Below are 15965 nucleotides of genomic sequence, written 5' to 3' on the forward strand. Positions count from 1 at the left end.
TCTTAAAATACAATTTTATTTGCAATACAATCAGGCTGGATTGTCTGACAGAGGATTTAATTAAAAGGTTTTTAAAATAACAACATGAATCAGAGCTAGTTTTAACAATCCATTGCTTGCACATACCCACACGCATAGTTTTGCCTGGAAAGACTGCAATGACGTATTCATAGGTATGCTGAAGGAAACTGAACTCGGGGCCCTTACAAAGCAGGTCTTGCCAGCTAACCTCTGAGTTCCAATCCCAGAATTTCAAATCCTGCTCTGGGAGGAAGGCAACAGATGGTTCCTGAGATAGCCAATGCTGTATTATTTAAAGATTTATCAAGCAGAAGACTCAGGGACACTTCTGCTAGAGAGCAACTAGCCACTGAAGGCCATAGAACATGTAAGCACACAGTTTAACCTGAAGTATGTGAATAGCTCACTTGGTTTTACTGGGACAACCCACATGCTTAAATGTAATTCCATGCATACTTGAAAGAGCACAGCCTTAGCCCAGAAAGTATTTTAAGTTAGTTGAAATACCCTGACAAACTAATGGGGTGATGCAGTAGTAAACACAAGCATGGCTGCAGCCAACAGGCTTTTCCTTAAATATTTTCATGTTTAGAAGGAAATAGACGCAAGTTTTCATAACCTTTCTCCACAAACCTTCCTGGCTGAGGGTTCACCCACTTAGGGCATCATCCTCTTTACTAAAATATTCCTCCCACTGTCTCTGAGAAGAGCTAGATTTCTTGTAGGTTGGCCTCTAAGCATCTGTACAGAAGAATGGGAAAGCAGAGCTATAGTTAACTCTGTGCCTGCCGGCAACCAGGCAACTCCCTGCAGCCAAAACCTGGCAGCAACCTTGTCCTTGAAGCACCACGCTTCCAAGCCAAGTTGGTCAGGATTCTGCAAGTTAATGATATATCATGTTCTCATTCACTTTACCAAAGGTCTCGCTCCTGGGTAAAAAGATGCTAAGAAGGTGCAGGAAATAGATCTCTATGATTGAATGAAAAGAACTGCAAATGTGACTTTTAGTTAAATCTGTTCCAGAATGTTGCTTCTCCATTTTGAATAATGAACATGAATGATAATGAGCTTTCTTCCAAGTCAAGTTAGAGGCACGCGTGCGGTTTTGCAGAATCAATGCTTCAGTGCATATTGAGGGCTCTGATTTAGGAGTGGGAATAGCTTGGCATAAAATTACTATTCACAACATTCTCTGTGGACACCTCAGACTTTTATGAATTGGATGTGGAGCCATCAGCTTAAAACTTGGCACCATTGCTGTGTGCCTTTAAATATACACACACTCTAAAAACCAGGGGGTTCGGAAGCTGACTCAGAGCAGCTCCGACAGCTGTGTAGGAAGCAGTATGTGCAGAAAGCGGGGAAGGGCATCTTCAGCCTTCTCAAACACAGCTATTTCAGACTGCCAGTCACAGCTCTCACTTTCATTTTTTTTCTCCAAATACCCCAGTCCCACAGGCCTGTATGTTCCAACGGTTTCATACACCCATGTAATTCCACTGACTTCAAGTGTACATTAATTCAAACATTACCATTCCAGCCTGGGAAACTGTAGCTGGTCTACATTGCTGATGATGATTCTTTTCTGAAACAGAGGAGTTATATCAGAAAGTGAAAAGAAAACTCAACAGCTAAAAATAATTTTGATTTATTTGAGAGAATAAAAGTTTCTTTTTGTTTGCCTGACTCAGATTTCACCCATGTTTCTTTTATGAGTGATACACAAAGGTACGGTCTGAAAATATTTTCCAATGCAATTGATACAAAAATCCCATCATTGCGAGACTACAATTACTATTTACTAAGGGCTTTGCAACATGAATTTCAACTGCCAACAGATTTTCACAGCATAGTTTTTAAACAGCACAGAAGCCATTCCAAAGCCTAGTAACCTTGAAGAAAATATTTTAAATGATAGAAAAATATCTTTACATTACTTAGAACTTACGTAAGACTTTTCATTAACAAATTCCAAAATATTTAATTGATGAAACTTTAAGGTAGACTTTTACACTGGGAACGGGCAGCAAGGCTTGAGTTGCCAATTAAACAGTATACAGGACACGATGACACATCAGTGTCAGTTTCTAAAAATGGGTGCAGAAGAAAATGACAGCTGTTGGAGGGCAGGCAGGAACTGAGGAACACACCAATACAGGGTATGGGCCTTAGCGCTCTCCCAGTAGCATCTGCGGGCCACAAAGTGAAATGCAAATCAACCAGGGAAGGAATGCAAGGATTTCCTTTACTGCAATAAATACATGAGCTGGTGGTTTAAAGACTGAGTGCCTAAAACCTGTCATTTTGCCTGTAAAATGAATTTTGTAATACATTAAAAAAAATGAAATAAAAAGTCTACACACCTACAAGAAAGATAACACTTGTCCCCTACAATTTCTAGATATGTTGTGTCCAGAATTGAATCAGAAGTCTATGGAAAAGAATGCTCTTAAGAGTACTTTCCCTCTCTGTATTACCAAACACCAAAGATTATTTCACAAAAACCAAAAAAGGCAGGAGGTGCACAAGTAATGATACATTAAAAAGTTAGTAGAGATTGTGTTAACAGAGGAAAGAAAAAAGGAAAAGAATGACAGAACGAAATACAGACAACAGTTTCTATTGAACAGGCTTCCAAAGTTCAACATTCGCATAAAACTATAATGTACACTTGACTTTTGATTTATGGTTTATACACATAAACTAACTCATGAAGGCATTTAACAAACATGTTACCTTGCAGTATTTATGTCCTACCATAGCTACCGAAACTTGTGTATTTAAAATGCTACAGTAATCTGCTGAATTGGTTCTAAAATTATGTACTAAGAAATGTGCTGATGTGCATAAAACTTATCTCTACGTGGATGACTACAAGCTAAGGCATTCTGTATTTTTGCAGTTCAAAAGGGGAGGCTGCTTGAACATGGAAATGGGACCAAGCAAAAGTCAGACTTGAACACAGCCATGTACTGCATGCACAGTCACGGTTTTTATATGCTCTCATTTCTCATAGCCTAACTTCAGCCTGAGCCGTGTAACTTGTATGAAACAGAAGAATCAGTTACTCCGTAAATATTCACTCCTTGAAAGTTAAGCACGTGCTTGTTTCAGGCAGTTTTGTGCCTTCAGCCTGCAAAACGAGACTGTGACTCAGTGTGAGAAAGCAAACACCATGGTAACCCAGCCCCGCGTGGGCCAAATTCATCCGGAGATGTAAGGAAGAGCAAAAACGTGGAGGTGCTGGCAGGATGGGGAAAAACAAATCGCAAGCACTTCGCAGACGGCACGGAGCCCGCTGGCACGCTGCGCTCATGGTTGAACACCCTCTCGGCAGTTTCCCCTGTGAGCAGCACCCCCAGCTCCTGCTGGAAGCACCGGGCACGACTGCTGCTCTAGCAGCTCCAGCACGGCCAGGCCAGCCCCTGCCCTGCCTCGCAGCCCGCAGGGGACACCGGCGCCGGGACCCCAGCTCACGGGGGGCCCCACGGGCAGAGGCGTGCACCGGGCGGCGGGACGGGGCCCCAGCCGCCCTCTCTCCACGCACCTTCTCCACCTTTTCGCGTTCCCCCCCCTCACAACCCCGACTCAGGTGGGGTGGGGCAGGGCGCCCGCGGCGGGACCAGGGCCCCGGCCCGGAGTCCCCGTTGCACTCCTGCCGCCGCCGGTCCCTATGACGGCTCGCTGTGTCCCAAGAAGCGACAGCGAGCGGGCCCGGGCTGCACGAGGAGAAAAGGCCTTCGCTGCCCGGGGCGACCGCTGCGGCCGGTAGCGACTCGGTAACGGGGCGCGCCAACAGCCCCGCTCCGCCGCCGGCCGCTTCCCTCTGCGGCGCCGCGCCCGCCCCCCAGCACGGATTGGCCGGCGCCCGCCCCACCCCTTCCCCTTCCTTCGCCTAGCGCGTCGCCCAGGAAACCCCGCCCACCTCCATTCCCCTCCTCTCGGTTGGAGAAGCCAGCTGTCAATCGCGCCGTCCCCCGTGCGCGTCCCAGCTCCCGCGTCCTCCCCAAGCCTCTGCGCGAGGAAGGGGGTGGTGGTGAAGTTCCACGATCTTCTCTTTTCATTGGCTGCCCTGAGCCGTCAATCACCCAGAGCCGCCAGCAACGGCCGCTCATCTCGTCCCTTTTTGCCCCTTTCGCGGTCGCCCCTGTCCCGCCCCTTTCCTCTTCTTCCTCCCCTCAACTCTACTCGCTTCGCCAAGTTGCGCGGCCGGTCGCCCGCCGGCTCCGGGGCTGTGGCGGGCAGAGACACTCGTAGCGGCCCCCGGCGGGGAGCGGGAGGGGGCAGGATGACGGCGGAGGCGCGGGAAGCGCCCGGCGGCAGTTGAAGGCGGAGAAGGGGCGTGTGGAAGCGAGCGGCTGGGGCGCGGGGAGTGGAAGCCGCCTCCCCGGCGAGCTCGGCCCAGGGGCGAGTCCGGCCGATGACAGCGAGCTCGGCGCGGGCTGGCGCAGGCGAGCCCGGCTGAGGGGGGCGCGGAGCGAGCGAGGCGGGAGCGGGGCAGCGGCGCCGCCGAGCCCGGGCCGCGGCGGCTCGCGTCGCGCCTGCTCTGAGGTGACCGGGAGCTCGGTCTCCCCCGCGCCGCGGGAAAGTTTGGCGCCCGCCCGCCCCGCCGGGCAAAGTTGGTTGGGTTTGTTTGTTTGTTTTCCCCTTTCCTCCTCCCCCTTTTCCTCTCCCTCGCCGGCCGCCGGCTCCGCGCGGAGAGGAAACGCCGGGGGAAGCAGGAACGGAGGACCCCGGCCGCAGCCGGGAGCGAGGAGCCTCCCCGGCACCCGCGCCGGCACCGCCGCCCCGCACGCCGCTAGGACGCCAGCCCTCTCCTACCCGCTCCCCGTTCGTGTGGTGTACGCGGGCGGGCCTGGCGGCAGGAAAGACTTGGTTTGGGGTTTGTTTTTTTTGGGGGGGTTAGTGGTTGTTTTTTTTTTTTTTAAGCCCTTTTTTTGCCCGCCCGCTTCTCCCTCCGCTTTAATATATGCTTCTGGAGAGCGACGGCCCCCCGCGCCGCCTCACCGCCCAGCCATGTCGGCGGCCATCTCTGCCGCGGAGAAAGTGGATGGCTTCACACGGAAATCGGTGCGCAAGGCTCAGAGGCAGAAGCGCTCCCAGGGCTCCTCGCAGTTCCGCAGTCAGAGCAGCCAGGTGGAGCTCTCGCCGCTGCCCCAGCTCAAAGGTACCCGTCTGTCGTCCTTCCCCCCTCCCTGCCCTCGCACACCTCAGCCCTCCGGCTACAGGTGCCGGTGACCTCGGCCGCCTGGGGCTGCCTCTTCTGACACCGCTTGCCTGCTCCGCGCTGCCCTGTCGCCGCCTGGCCTGGCTTGTCCCCTTCCCCCGCACCCTCTGCCCTTTAGCCGTGCCCTCCTCCTGAGCTGCCGGTGCTTTCCAGGTAGGGACGCTGCAGTAGTTCTGTGTGCGGAGGGGTTCGCTGCCTCCGCGCACATAACCGAGTGTTGGACGGGCCGCTTGTCGCTTACTGTCCCGGAGACTGATTCCGCTAACTTGCCACCCATTTTCTGGGTAATTTAGGAGTAAGTGTTGAGCGGGCAGGTGTGCTTTTTGAGGGCTTAATTGTGGAAAATGCAGGCGGTAAGTTCAGGGAATTGAGCAGTAAAACCGAGGAGCGAGTGGTGGCTCCTCCCACGGGGGGGCTTTGCAAAGAGGAACTCCGTGCCTGTGGCATAATATCCTGAGTTACCAGAGAGAGTTTGCGTTTGGCTTCTTGGCTCCTTCCCATCACGTCTGGACAGTGTTTGAATGACGTTTTGCCTATTTTATTTCAATGATCAGGAGTTGCCCCAGAGACCTCCTGCATAACACTGTGTGCGAATGCTCGCATCTGAATGAAAATCGTAGATGCTGGCATTGCTGACATAAAAATGGATAGTGAAGGTTTTATCCTGTGTACTGGAACCGAAGTCTGAAAAGACTCACTTCATTAGATTACGAAGATGAAACGAAAATTAATACCTTTGAACATCAAAATAATTTTTTCTATATTTCTTCTTCTAAAACCTAAAAAAAAAGTTTAAGTAGAGAGCATAAAGTTGTTACTAACTTATTTGACAGTGACCTGAAAAATAAGGGGGAGAGATTACCTTAACATGACCCAGCACATCAGTTTTACTTCCACTACTGTTAAAGTCTTAAGGTTTATGAGGCGGCATCATATGATGGTGTAAAAAAAATTATGGTGATGTGCAGCAGATACCCAAAATCTGAACGAAATACAGGGAACTTAAAAGTATTCCTAGATAGTTAATTGGGGGGGGATTAAGTCATGTCTGTAGTATTTCAAGATACTTTTTTTTTTCTGCTCTTGAGTGGCAGATGTACGTGAACCATAAAACTGGTAGTTAGCAGAAATGTTATAAAGGGCAAATAAGCTTAGGCAGGAGAGTAACAAGGGGGTCATTTTTTTAGCGTGTTTGTTGCAGTGACTTTGGGTGTTACTTTTAACAACAGCAAGGGTGTTCTTCGTGCTTGTTCTGGACTTTCTTTTCTCTGTGATGTTGTGTCCTGTCTTGGTACGCTAGTTTGATTTAAGGGATTCATAACTGGAATAATTTGTGTGAAACCAAGATTAGTTTTCTGCTGTTCACATGCTGTTTAGACAGTATATTTTTTCAGATGTTATTTTTATAAAACCACACTTGAGACCTTGTATAAACACTTGGTAAATATCACACATAGGTGGCAGACTTCAGAAAGTTTGAGTTCTGATCCAGCAAACGGTTAAACATACATACTTTATGCAGGGAGTAATTCCAACTTAAATCAGCAAAATGTCCAAGTTTACATTCTTTGCTGAGCTGGGACTTTTAATATTAAATTTTTAACTCTGAATGATTAAGTCTTACAGTTTTGTGAGTGCAGTTTTACAGCTTTTTACTATAACACAGAGAAATTTTGTGTGGCATCAGCAGCTCAGATGTTTGGAAATTTGAGGCCATAAACTATCAGAGGAATTTCTTCAGTTATGCAGGGTTTTATAGTAGTTTGAATTGCCTTAATTTCTTAAAGGAAAATAACATCTATCTATATGCTTGTGGTTTAAATTTAAAAGACTTGCCCTCTGAACCTGCTTCAAAACATAATTATGGACAAAATCTGCTTTTGAGTTATAGAATCTCAACTAGGCAGTTAGCAGAAAGTTTCGCAGTACTTTTCTGCATGTTTTCTCTGTTGGATTTGTGATGTTAGGTTTGTCCTGAATGTAGCTGTGGACATAGGTTCATTTGTCTCCGCCTGCTTGAGGCTCCCTCTCTCCCTTCCTCTCTAGAACCTCCCCTGCCCCCTAAACCAAAAAAGCTTCCAGAAAGAAAGTATTTGCTCTCTCTGTAAATGTATCATTTTGTAAAACTTTTTGTTCTAATTGCATGCATCTTCGAAAATGCTTTGCTTTATTCTTTGAAGTTAACGTAGAATTCAGTAATAGTTGTGATGCTGCCAGTGTAGCATCACCTACAGAGTAGTAGCCAGCATTCTCAGGGAGAGGCTGAAAAAGGAAAGTACAGTCATTATACTGATGCCTAAGGGTGCTCAGCATACACTTACAAAATCAGATTAAGACTTTTTGCTTTTCCAAGTACCTTCAAATAAATAGATAAATCTGAGGTGTTTGAAGCCTGTATTGGGAGAAAAGTAGTGTTTTGTAGCTGAAAATGCCATTTGGTGTTACGCTGCTGTATCATATTTCATCTTGTTTATAGTTAATGTTTTGTTTCTTTATTTCTAAGAAAAAATATTCTAAAATAAGTATAAACAGTATTCTAAAACTTCCCCAATAGGTTTGTCAGATGGCTTAAAATGCTTACGTCTATTTTACTGGAAGGAGTGATGTTCCAGAAGAAAAATAAAAATTACCCACCCACTTTAAAACATACCATCTTGGGTAGATAGTGTTGTGGGTTTTTTTTCTTTTATCTGGGGACTGTTGGTTGTTTTGCCACTGAAATGGCCAGACCAGATTGTGTAACATGCTTTCATAGTTGTGTTGTTTGAAAGGCTGTAGACAGATCATCCGAACAGTACATATTTCTGCAGTTAATTGTACTGTTGCTGTGTATTACCAGATTTCCTTAATTTGGCTGTATATTGTATCACTGCTAGGAGGAGAAATATATCTGTAACTACTAGTAGGTAACAGCCTCAAATAGCAGGTAGTTTTCTTTTTAGAGGTTTTCTTGGGGGAGTGAGACTAAGAGAAGGGGCAGCAAGACTCTGTGTTTTCATTAACATTCAGCTTATTTTTGTGTGTGATGCTATTTATCATTTTTAGATAAAAGCTCAGTAACACCTGACTAATGTCAGGATACATAAATTAGTAATATGTTCTTCAGTTAAGTTAGGAGGTTTCCTATGGGTTTGTTATTCAGGATGAGTGTCCATTTTACTGTATTATTTAAAAACTGAATAAGAAATACTGAAGACCCAATGACTGTATTTAAAAGAAGAAAAAAAAAAAGCTTCTTAAACCTCTTAGAAGTTGAAGATACTTCTTTTTTTCTCCATCTCCTTTTAATTTTGTTACTTTATAGTTTACATAATACAAATCCTTTGAAAATTCTGCAGCCAAAATAACTTGCTGGTTAACAGCAGGATTTTATCACTTCATGAACAATTCTGAGAGTCAGTTTAAAGAAATCTGGCAAAGGAAGTGCTATTTTTAACGTCTTAAGAAGTGGTAATTTTGTCTCAATAGCAAGTCAGATTGCAATAGCACATGCGGTTACCTTCATTTTTGAAAAGAGAGATACAGCTTGACTTTGGAACCTGATCTGACTCATTACACTAAAAGTATGCATACTTGTTTCTGTCATTTTTGATTGAAGAATCATGTAAAAATGCAGGTGGAAAATGGTGATTAGAAACCACAACTTGTTGCTTTTATTTAGTACAGTTAATATGATTTGTCAGGTTGTAAAGCAAATACAGGGTTTTTTTTCTGTATACCAAATACGTCAAGTGCAGTGGGAATGAATAAATGTTTTCTGATGCTTTTCTGTGATCTTCTCAATAGTGAATATCCATTTGGGAAGCTGTATGTTACTGCAGGCTTATTTTCTCTATCATGCTCAGAGAACAAATATATGAAAATAAGTTTTTTAGTATTCGCTTCTAAATTAAACTGTCTCCCCACAGAGAAAACTTTGGCCCTTACAGCAGAACAAATGGAGAGTGGTCCAAAAATCTTTCAGCCATAGGTTAGCCAGGGTTATAATGATCTCTGTAGGGCTGGTGAAGTACACTGGAGTAAGACATTTTTTAAAAGACCTTCCAGTGTGTAGTTTCAACATTCAAATATGGGGTCTAATACAGGTGTTAACAATAGTATTTTCTTTACTTAAAAGCCTTGAGAGAGAGAGCTTGGGTTTGACTGAAAACCAGGTGCTGTGTTCAAGCTAAGCTTTTGTGGAAATATTACAGGAAGACGTAATAAGCTTGCTTATGGGTACAATTTTAAACATTATTAAATCTGTCAGGGTCAGTTCAAACTTCAAACTTTGAATGTTTTGAGTCATATAATATGTGCTTCAGAGTGACAAAAATAAGTGGAGTTAAAAAAAACTGAGAGGAATTATCTTCTTATATTAAGTTCCGTTTGCTCCCCAAAGGAAAGTGTCCTTCAAAATTTTAAAATGGTTTACTTTTACTACAGCCTTAATAAATATTTGTAAGTGAAATGACAGTTTTCTGTCTCAGATCTGCACTTCTTTTTTTTCAGTCCCTCATGATTCATTATTGTTTCTTCTTGTGTAGTCCCCCATCCTGTACTTTTGGTATTCAACACCCCTGCAATTGCAGTCTTTTTGGGTGAGTTTTTCCTTGAGAGATAATCTTTATTTCAGTTAAGAATGAAGATGTTCTGTGAGGAATTAAGGTTTATCTAGATTTAACTCTTATGTATAATCTCAGTAGGGCATACTATAAAGTAGTCAAAACTTTTGTTTAGTAAAGTTACAAATTTTGAGAAATAGCGAACTTGTAATAGCTAAAAAATGCTCTTAAGAATTTTAAAAACATTTTAATGTAGTTCCTTGAAAATGAGCTGTTTTATTTTTTTTCTATATTAAGGAGCTGCTTCTAGTTTATGGAGTGGAATATTTAGTCTTTAATTCTTAATAAATTGACCTTTTTTTATCCTTAGACTTGAATTTTTGGTCTTGGAATATACTTGCATCAAGAGCTACTCCTAAATATAGAGCCTATTGACAGTCTTCACATGAACTTTTCTATTTAAATCTTTCACATCTTCTGTGTGCCAGCTTAGTATCAGATTTCTTTTCCATATTAGTTGCTTTCTAGTTTAGTCAGATATTAGTTTTGCAGGTGCTGAATTTAATGTTAGTTACTGTAGGAAATATAAATGGGATTGCTTATTGCTCCAGGCTATCTGATCAAAAGAAGTTTATTTCAATCTACAGATTATTCTTTTTAACATCTATCTATCTAAAAATCATCCAGTGCTTTTGAGAAGGTGTCATACTAACAGTTCTGGACAGATTAATATTCTGTTTAAGCATAGAAGGGATAGGTGTTGCGTTCTTATGAAAAAAAGACAATTCCACTGGGACAGGTATAAAATTCAAATTCTATGCCATTGTAGTCCTGACTTTTGTTTTAATCTAGCAGTCTAAAATTATATTTATAACAGCATGTGGATTTTGGAGGTTGGAACCACAGACGAACTAGATGAAGGTAGTAAATAACATCTGTTTTATAAGACTTCATTGGCAAAATGCTCTGCTAGAAACTGGACTGACAGTGACAGCTTCTTTTTAATGTCTGAATCATTGGTTTTTATCGGAGAGTCACTTAACTAGTTTCTGTTAAGTTTTGCTGAGTTCATGGCCATTGAAGTATGTTGTCTACAAGATGCCTATTTCATAGTATATACTTTTGACTTAAAGGCAGAGCTCATCGTAGTTAAGGTTGCCTACAATTTTCCTTCGCCAGACCTTATTCTCGGCTGCTTACAGCATTGCTAAACTGTTTGGACTGAAGTTTTCCATGCCAAGTATGGGCAGTTTTATTTGGAACTGTTCCTCAGGCTAATTTTCTTAGTTTCAGCAAAAACAGTTCAAACTGCTTCTAAGACTAGAGGAAAACTAAATTGTATAGTAACAATATTAAAAAACAAAACAAAACACCAAAAGCTGTCCTGAGGTCTGATGTTTGCTGTACTTTGGAACTTAGCACATAGTTCTTAATGAAAAGGGATCTGATTTGGGCCAGATTCTAAGACATGCTCAGTAGCAAGACTGATGGTTCAGCATCTACTACGCTATTCTTTATAGATACTTCTGGATCTATTATGCTCTGTGAGGCTACTATGCATGGCTTTTTTTTGGTTTTCTTGTCTGTAGTACTGCTAAGCATGGCAGCTATGTATGGAAAATGTGTATTTTTCTAGAAGCAAAAACCCAGAACTGTATTAACAGGTGAGGGGATAGTATGGAAATGGTGGGCTGCTTAGAGAAGCTTAAGTGTGAATAGAGGGCAGAAGCTAGCTCCCCTCCAGTAGCTGCAGTAAGCTCAGTATTCAGAGACTCAACACTCCTGTTGGCTGTGAAGCTTTCTGGAAATATTTATCACGCTCTCTTCTAGTTAGTTCATAGTTTTTTATTGTGATCATGGTTTTTGAACTTCCCATGATCTTCCTGAAACTTCGTGGGCTTAGGGTTTTTGTTCTGTACATCAGGAATCGATTGCAGAGGAGTTGGCTCATCAGGTGTGGGTCTACTGCAGAATTTAACAATGAGGAGAACGTAACTGCAGGGACTATGATTAGAGTGTGAAATTAACTTTCAATCATTGTATTTAGTACTACTGCTTCTGGCTACTGTATGTTTGGGGGGCCATGGGAGGGGGGTGGGAAGTGAAGCTGAGAGGCTGGTGAAATGTAGGTGCAGGATGGTAGGCATTAGTATTTTGAGGGTATGGAGGCTATGGGAATAGGCAGCAGTCTGATTAGAATTCTAGGTGACCTGTAACCTGCTAAAGCAGTGGCATGTATTGCTGCTGTGAATACGGGGAAGGGAAGAGGCTATAGGTTAAAAAAAAAAAAAAAATAAAAAAAAATTGTGCTACTGTGTTGCCCAGCTACCACTGGGAAAAGGTTACTATCTTGTTCTCATCTCAAGTGTCTTTGCCATTGTTTCTCACTATCTTACCAAACAAAGCTTTAGTGAAATTGGTAGTTTTTGTGAGCCTCATTGATATGGTAGGGTTCAGAAGAGAAATATGAATTTTGCTGTGGAGCTGGGAGGTCAAGATATGAGTAACAAGAACAACTATGTATGTGTATATTCAAAAATAGTGCTACAAAAGGAAGAGGTTCTAATTCCAGTAAGTGATTTTTAAACCTTTGACTATTAAAGGCATTAAAGCTACTCCCTACCATAACAGGAAAACTTTCAATATGTTATATAAGTTTCCTTTTTCAAAATACTGATTAAAAGTTTGTATCTGAGACCATCACACACTTAAGAGAGTTGACGTGCTGTGGATAACAGAGGTAAAAGCAGCACCATAGATTTTCTCAGAACTGAAAGAGAAGGTGGGGTGAGCAAGTGTAGAGAACAGTATAGCATGGGACAGGAAGACTGATCTGAAGAGCAGGAATAAGAAGTCACAGCAATTTGTCTGAATATGAAGGGGGAAACAGCTTAATTTCTGCTATTGCTGTATTTGAGAATTAGCAGGGTGCATCACTGCATAAACAAGTGAACTTTTAGAAGTGATTTAATAGGTTACTTTGTTTCTGTAAATGGTTGGTCCTTTTCAAAATAAAAGCACAGCTTTTATTTTTATTGAGTTCTTCCCAAGTAAAATTCTATGGGAAAGCATAGAGGAATAAAATGGGTTTAAAAAAAAAGTTCCAATTTAGTGTAACTGAGTAAAGCTTTTGAAAAGTGTATGATGTTTTTCATTAAAATTTCGTGCTTTCTTAAAATATGGCATACGTGTAAGACTGTAGTCTTGTTAAGCAGCATAAATTTTGGTTCCACATGTGTGTAACAGCAACAAATGATAAGAATTGAACTTTGGGTTTGTATTACACATGTTAAATTTGTGCATTTCAGCATTTTTTTGATTCTGTAGGAAAACAGTCGTTATTTTGAGATGAAAAATCAAGATGCAAATGTCAGAACACATGAGGGGCATAGGCTGGGTCCCACAGTACAGTCAGGAAGGACAAAATTTGGTAATTTATATTTCTGTGTATTTTCCCTTAAGAGTAAGAAGCAGGAGCAAAATAAACTCAGTACATCAAAATGGTGTAAATTGAGTGTAAAAATAGCCAAGAGATTTTGCAAAATGGGAACATAATGAAGTGTAGGATCCCTCATTACTAAAAACTTGATGTTTTTAGTTGTTGATAGAAAGAACAAAACTGTTAGAGTATGGTTAAAATTAGTGAAAAAAGTAGCTCAGTCTTTTATTTGAGGCTAAATGCTTAATTTAAGTGAAGTGGGTGAAGAGGTCTTGCAAGTGCTTGAATGTTCATCTGCTCAGGGTGATCTATTCCCATTTAAGTCAGTGGGAGTTAAGTCACTGAATGCAGCAGAAGCAGGATTTCACCTGTGTTTTAGTCCAATTTGATCTTAGTTCTTCCTGGTGTGACACTTACCATTATAAAGTATCTCATTATCTTATTTGTCTGAGAAAACCTTGAAAATTAAGAAACACTGGTTTAGCCAATTGGTAAAGTATATATTTATCTGAGGAATTAATCCAATACCTGTAACTTACACAGGGATTCCAGGGAAGAGGAGGTTTTTCCTTGAGTTTTGAAAAGCTAGATTTGCACGTTTCCTCTGGCACAGACTTCCTATTAAATTACTCCCCTCTATGCATTTAAAATAGCCAAGTGTTAAATTAACTGCAGAATGAGTTTCTGTACTTCTATGAAGTAATGTCTAACAGCTACCCTGGGTTTCAAATGAAAGGTATTTTTATATTGCACTCAGCACTAATTTTGCTATGTGAAAATTAAATCAGTGTTTCTTCAGTTTCTGGGAAAATACAAACAAACGATTTGTAATGTTGACTTGTGTTTTCTAGTGTTATGTTAAACTGGAGCAACTTACTTAAAATTAATTTTATACTTTGATAAAGTGTGAAATTTGATTGGGGAAGAATACAAGTTAATAGACTTAAAAAAACCCACACACACCAGATCCACTTATAGCATACTTCATTGTCAACACTTACTAATTATAAAATACTAGAATTTCAGTCAGACAGGAGTTTTGCAGTTGAGTTAATAAAAAGGGAACTTACTCAAGTTGTAAATACAGTTTCTACCCTTTCAAGCTTAAAAAGTGCATATCAGTTTGTTTTGGTCTTCTGGTCGAGCAAAGTGGTTTATGTTCCTGTGCAGAGAGAATGTTTTTAATACAGTACTCTGTAATGGGTATCAAGCTTAAGTTTTTACTGAGTCTGTGTGGCACACAACTGTGTCACCTGCTTTTCAGCTGTCTATCCCTTGGTAATGTATGTACAGAGTACTACAGCAGTTGGGGGTGGGTGGGTGTAAAACAGGGAGCAGAGCTGGTTAGGTTATTCTTACTTTAATTCTTAGCAGGGTAGATGTGAAACAGTTACTTAAGTTTGTCTTGTCACAACTTGAGGGGTCGTTTTACATCTTCAAAATTACATGTGAAGATCCAAAATTGTATTGAACTCTTATACTTCAATAAATAGTATTTCTTTAAGGACAAATGCTTGTGTTTAGGGAAAAATGTATTTAAAAGTTTGTGTATCAGGAAAAAGCAGCATCATACTGATTGTCCTTTCTGATCTTTTTTTGTGACTGCCTTAGATGTCTGTAGTCTCCCTTCTATAGAGTCTCTTCGGTGTTGCTGGTGGTTAATTTTTCGGGCACATGAGTTACTGAGAGTAACAAGTTGTTGTGTGCCCTCCTCTCTGTGGGTGCTTTCAGCTTGTGGCTAATACAAGGTAACCAGAGTTAGATTTAAAGGAGAGGATGTGTTTATATACCCAGCTTTACCTTGACCTTTATTTGTCCTTTTGTTAGGAGGACTTCTTGAGAAAGCATTTATATTTTACCATAACAATTGTGTTTCATTGTCATAGAAGCTATTTAGGAGTTCTATTTTCTGTTTGGGGAAAGCAGTTTTAATTTTCATGCCTTTTTATCAACTTGTAAAAGGTTGCCATCTATCCCATATTCACATCTTACGAGAAACAATTTCTCATTCCAGAAATCAATTATTCTCCCCTCTTCCCAGTTTAATGACCTGGCTGTGCATGTTAATTCTATGATAGGATTTATCACCCTTAAGTTTAGCACTATCTATCTTAAAGAAGCAGAGACCCTATTTTGAATTATTTTAAGATCACAATTACTTAATAATCATGAGCTATTACACCTTCGTCAAGCCAGTGAAACCATTATTCGGTCTAATGTCTTGCATACAAGAGAGAATGCTAAGGGCTTAGAGCCTCCAGTTATATTCAGGATAGGCCCATCCTGGCATATGATCAGTCATTAAAACTGCTTGATGGTTTTTAAATGAAGACAGCAAATACAGTAGCTGTGTATGCCAAAACCATAAATGAATGCTATTGGGGAGCATAATAGTTGGCTTACTGGTGGAAGAAAGCTTGGTTCAAATACAAGAGGAGTAGCATAATTGCTTTTTGAAAACATGTACTTCAGCTGTGTAATAAGTGAAGCTTCTTTGCCTCTTGTAATATAGTATCACTGAACAAAACTTGCATATGGTTAAGCATATGTAAATTGCTCAACTTCTCAGCACTTTTCAAAGCAGCATTGATTCAACTGTGTCAGGTCGTCTGACTATATTTTTTTTCCCTGCATTTTTTTGTTGTTGCATGGAGCTGAATTTCAGTTAGATTCTGAACTGGTGGCGTGTTCTTGGGGAAAGTGAGTGCACATTTTGTTAAGATTGACTTCAGGG

The 15965-nt window shown here is 41.5% G+C and overlaps 1 protein-coding gene across 1 annotated transcript in view; it reads left to right on the top strand.

Annotated features, from left to right (window-relative positions):
* The first annotated feature begins 4173 nt into the window (after positions 1 to 4173).
* The window catches only part of PPP2R5A (protein phosphatase 2 regulatory subunit B'alpha), a 45170-nt gene continuing 33378 nt past the window's right edge, over positions 4174 to 15965 (top strand). Inside the window, exon 1 of the mRNA XM_080407984.1 lies at positions 4174 to 5188. Coding sequence (XP_080264110.1) covers positions 5038 to 5188 — 151 coding nt within the window. The 5' untranslated portion in view covers positions 4174 to 5037. The remainder of the gene's footprint in view (positions 5189 to 15965) is intronic.

This window comes from Falco punctatus (assembly GCF_963210335.1).
Source record: "Falco punctatus genome assembly, chromosome: 12".
Taxonomy (NCBI): domain Eukaryota; kingdom Metazoa; phylum Chordata; class Aves; order Falconiformes; family Falconidae; genus Falco; species Falco punctatus.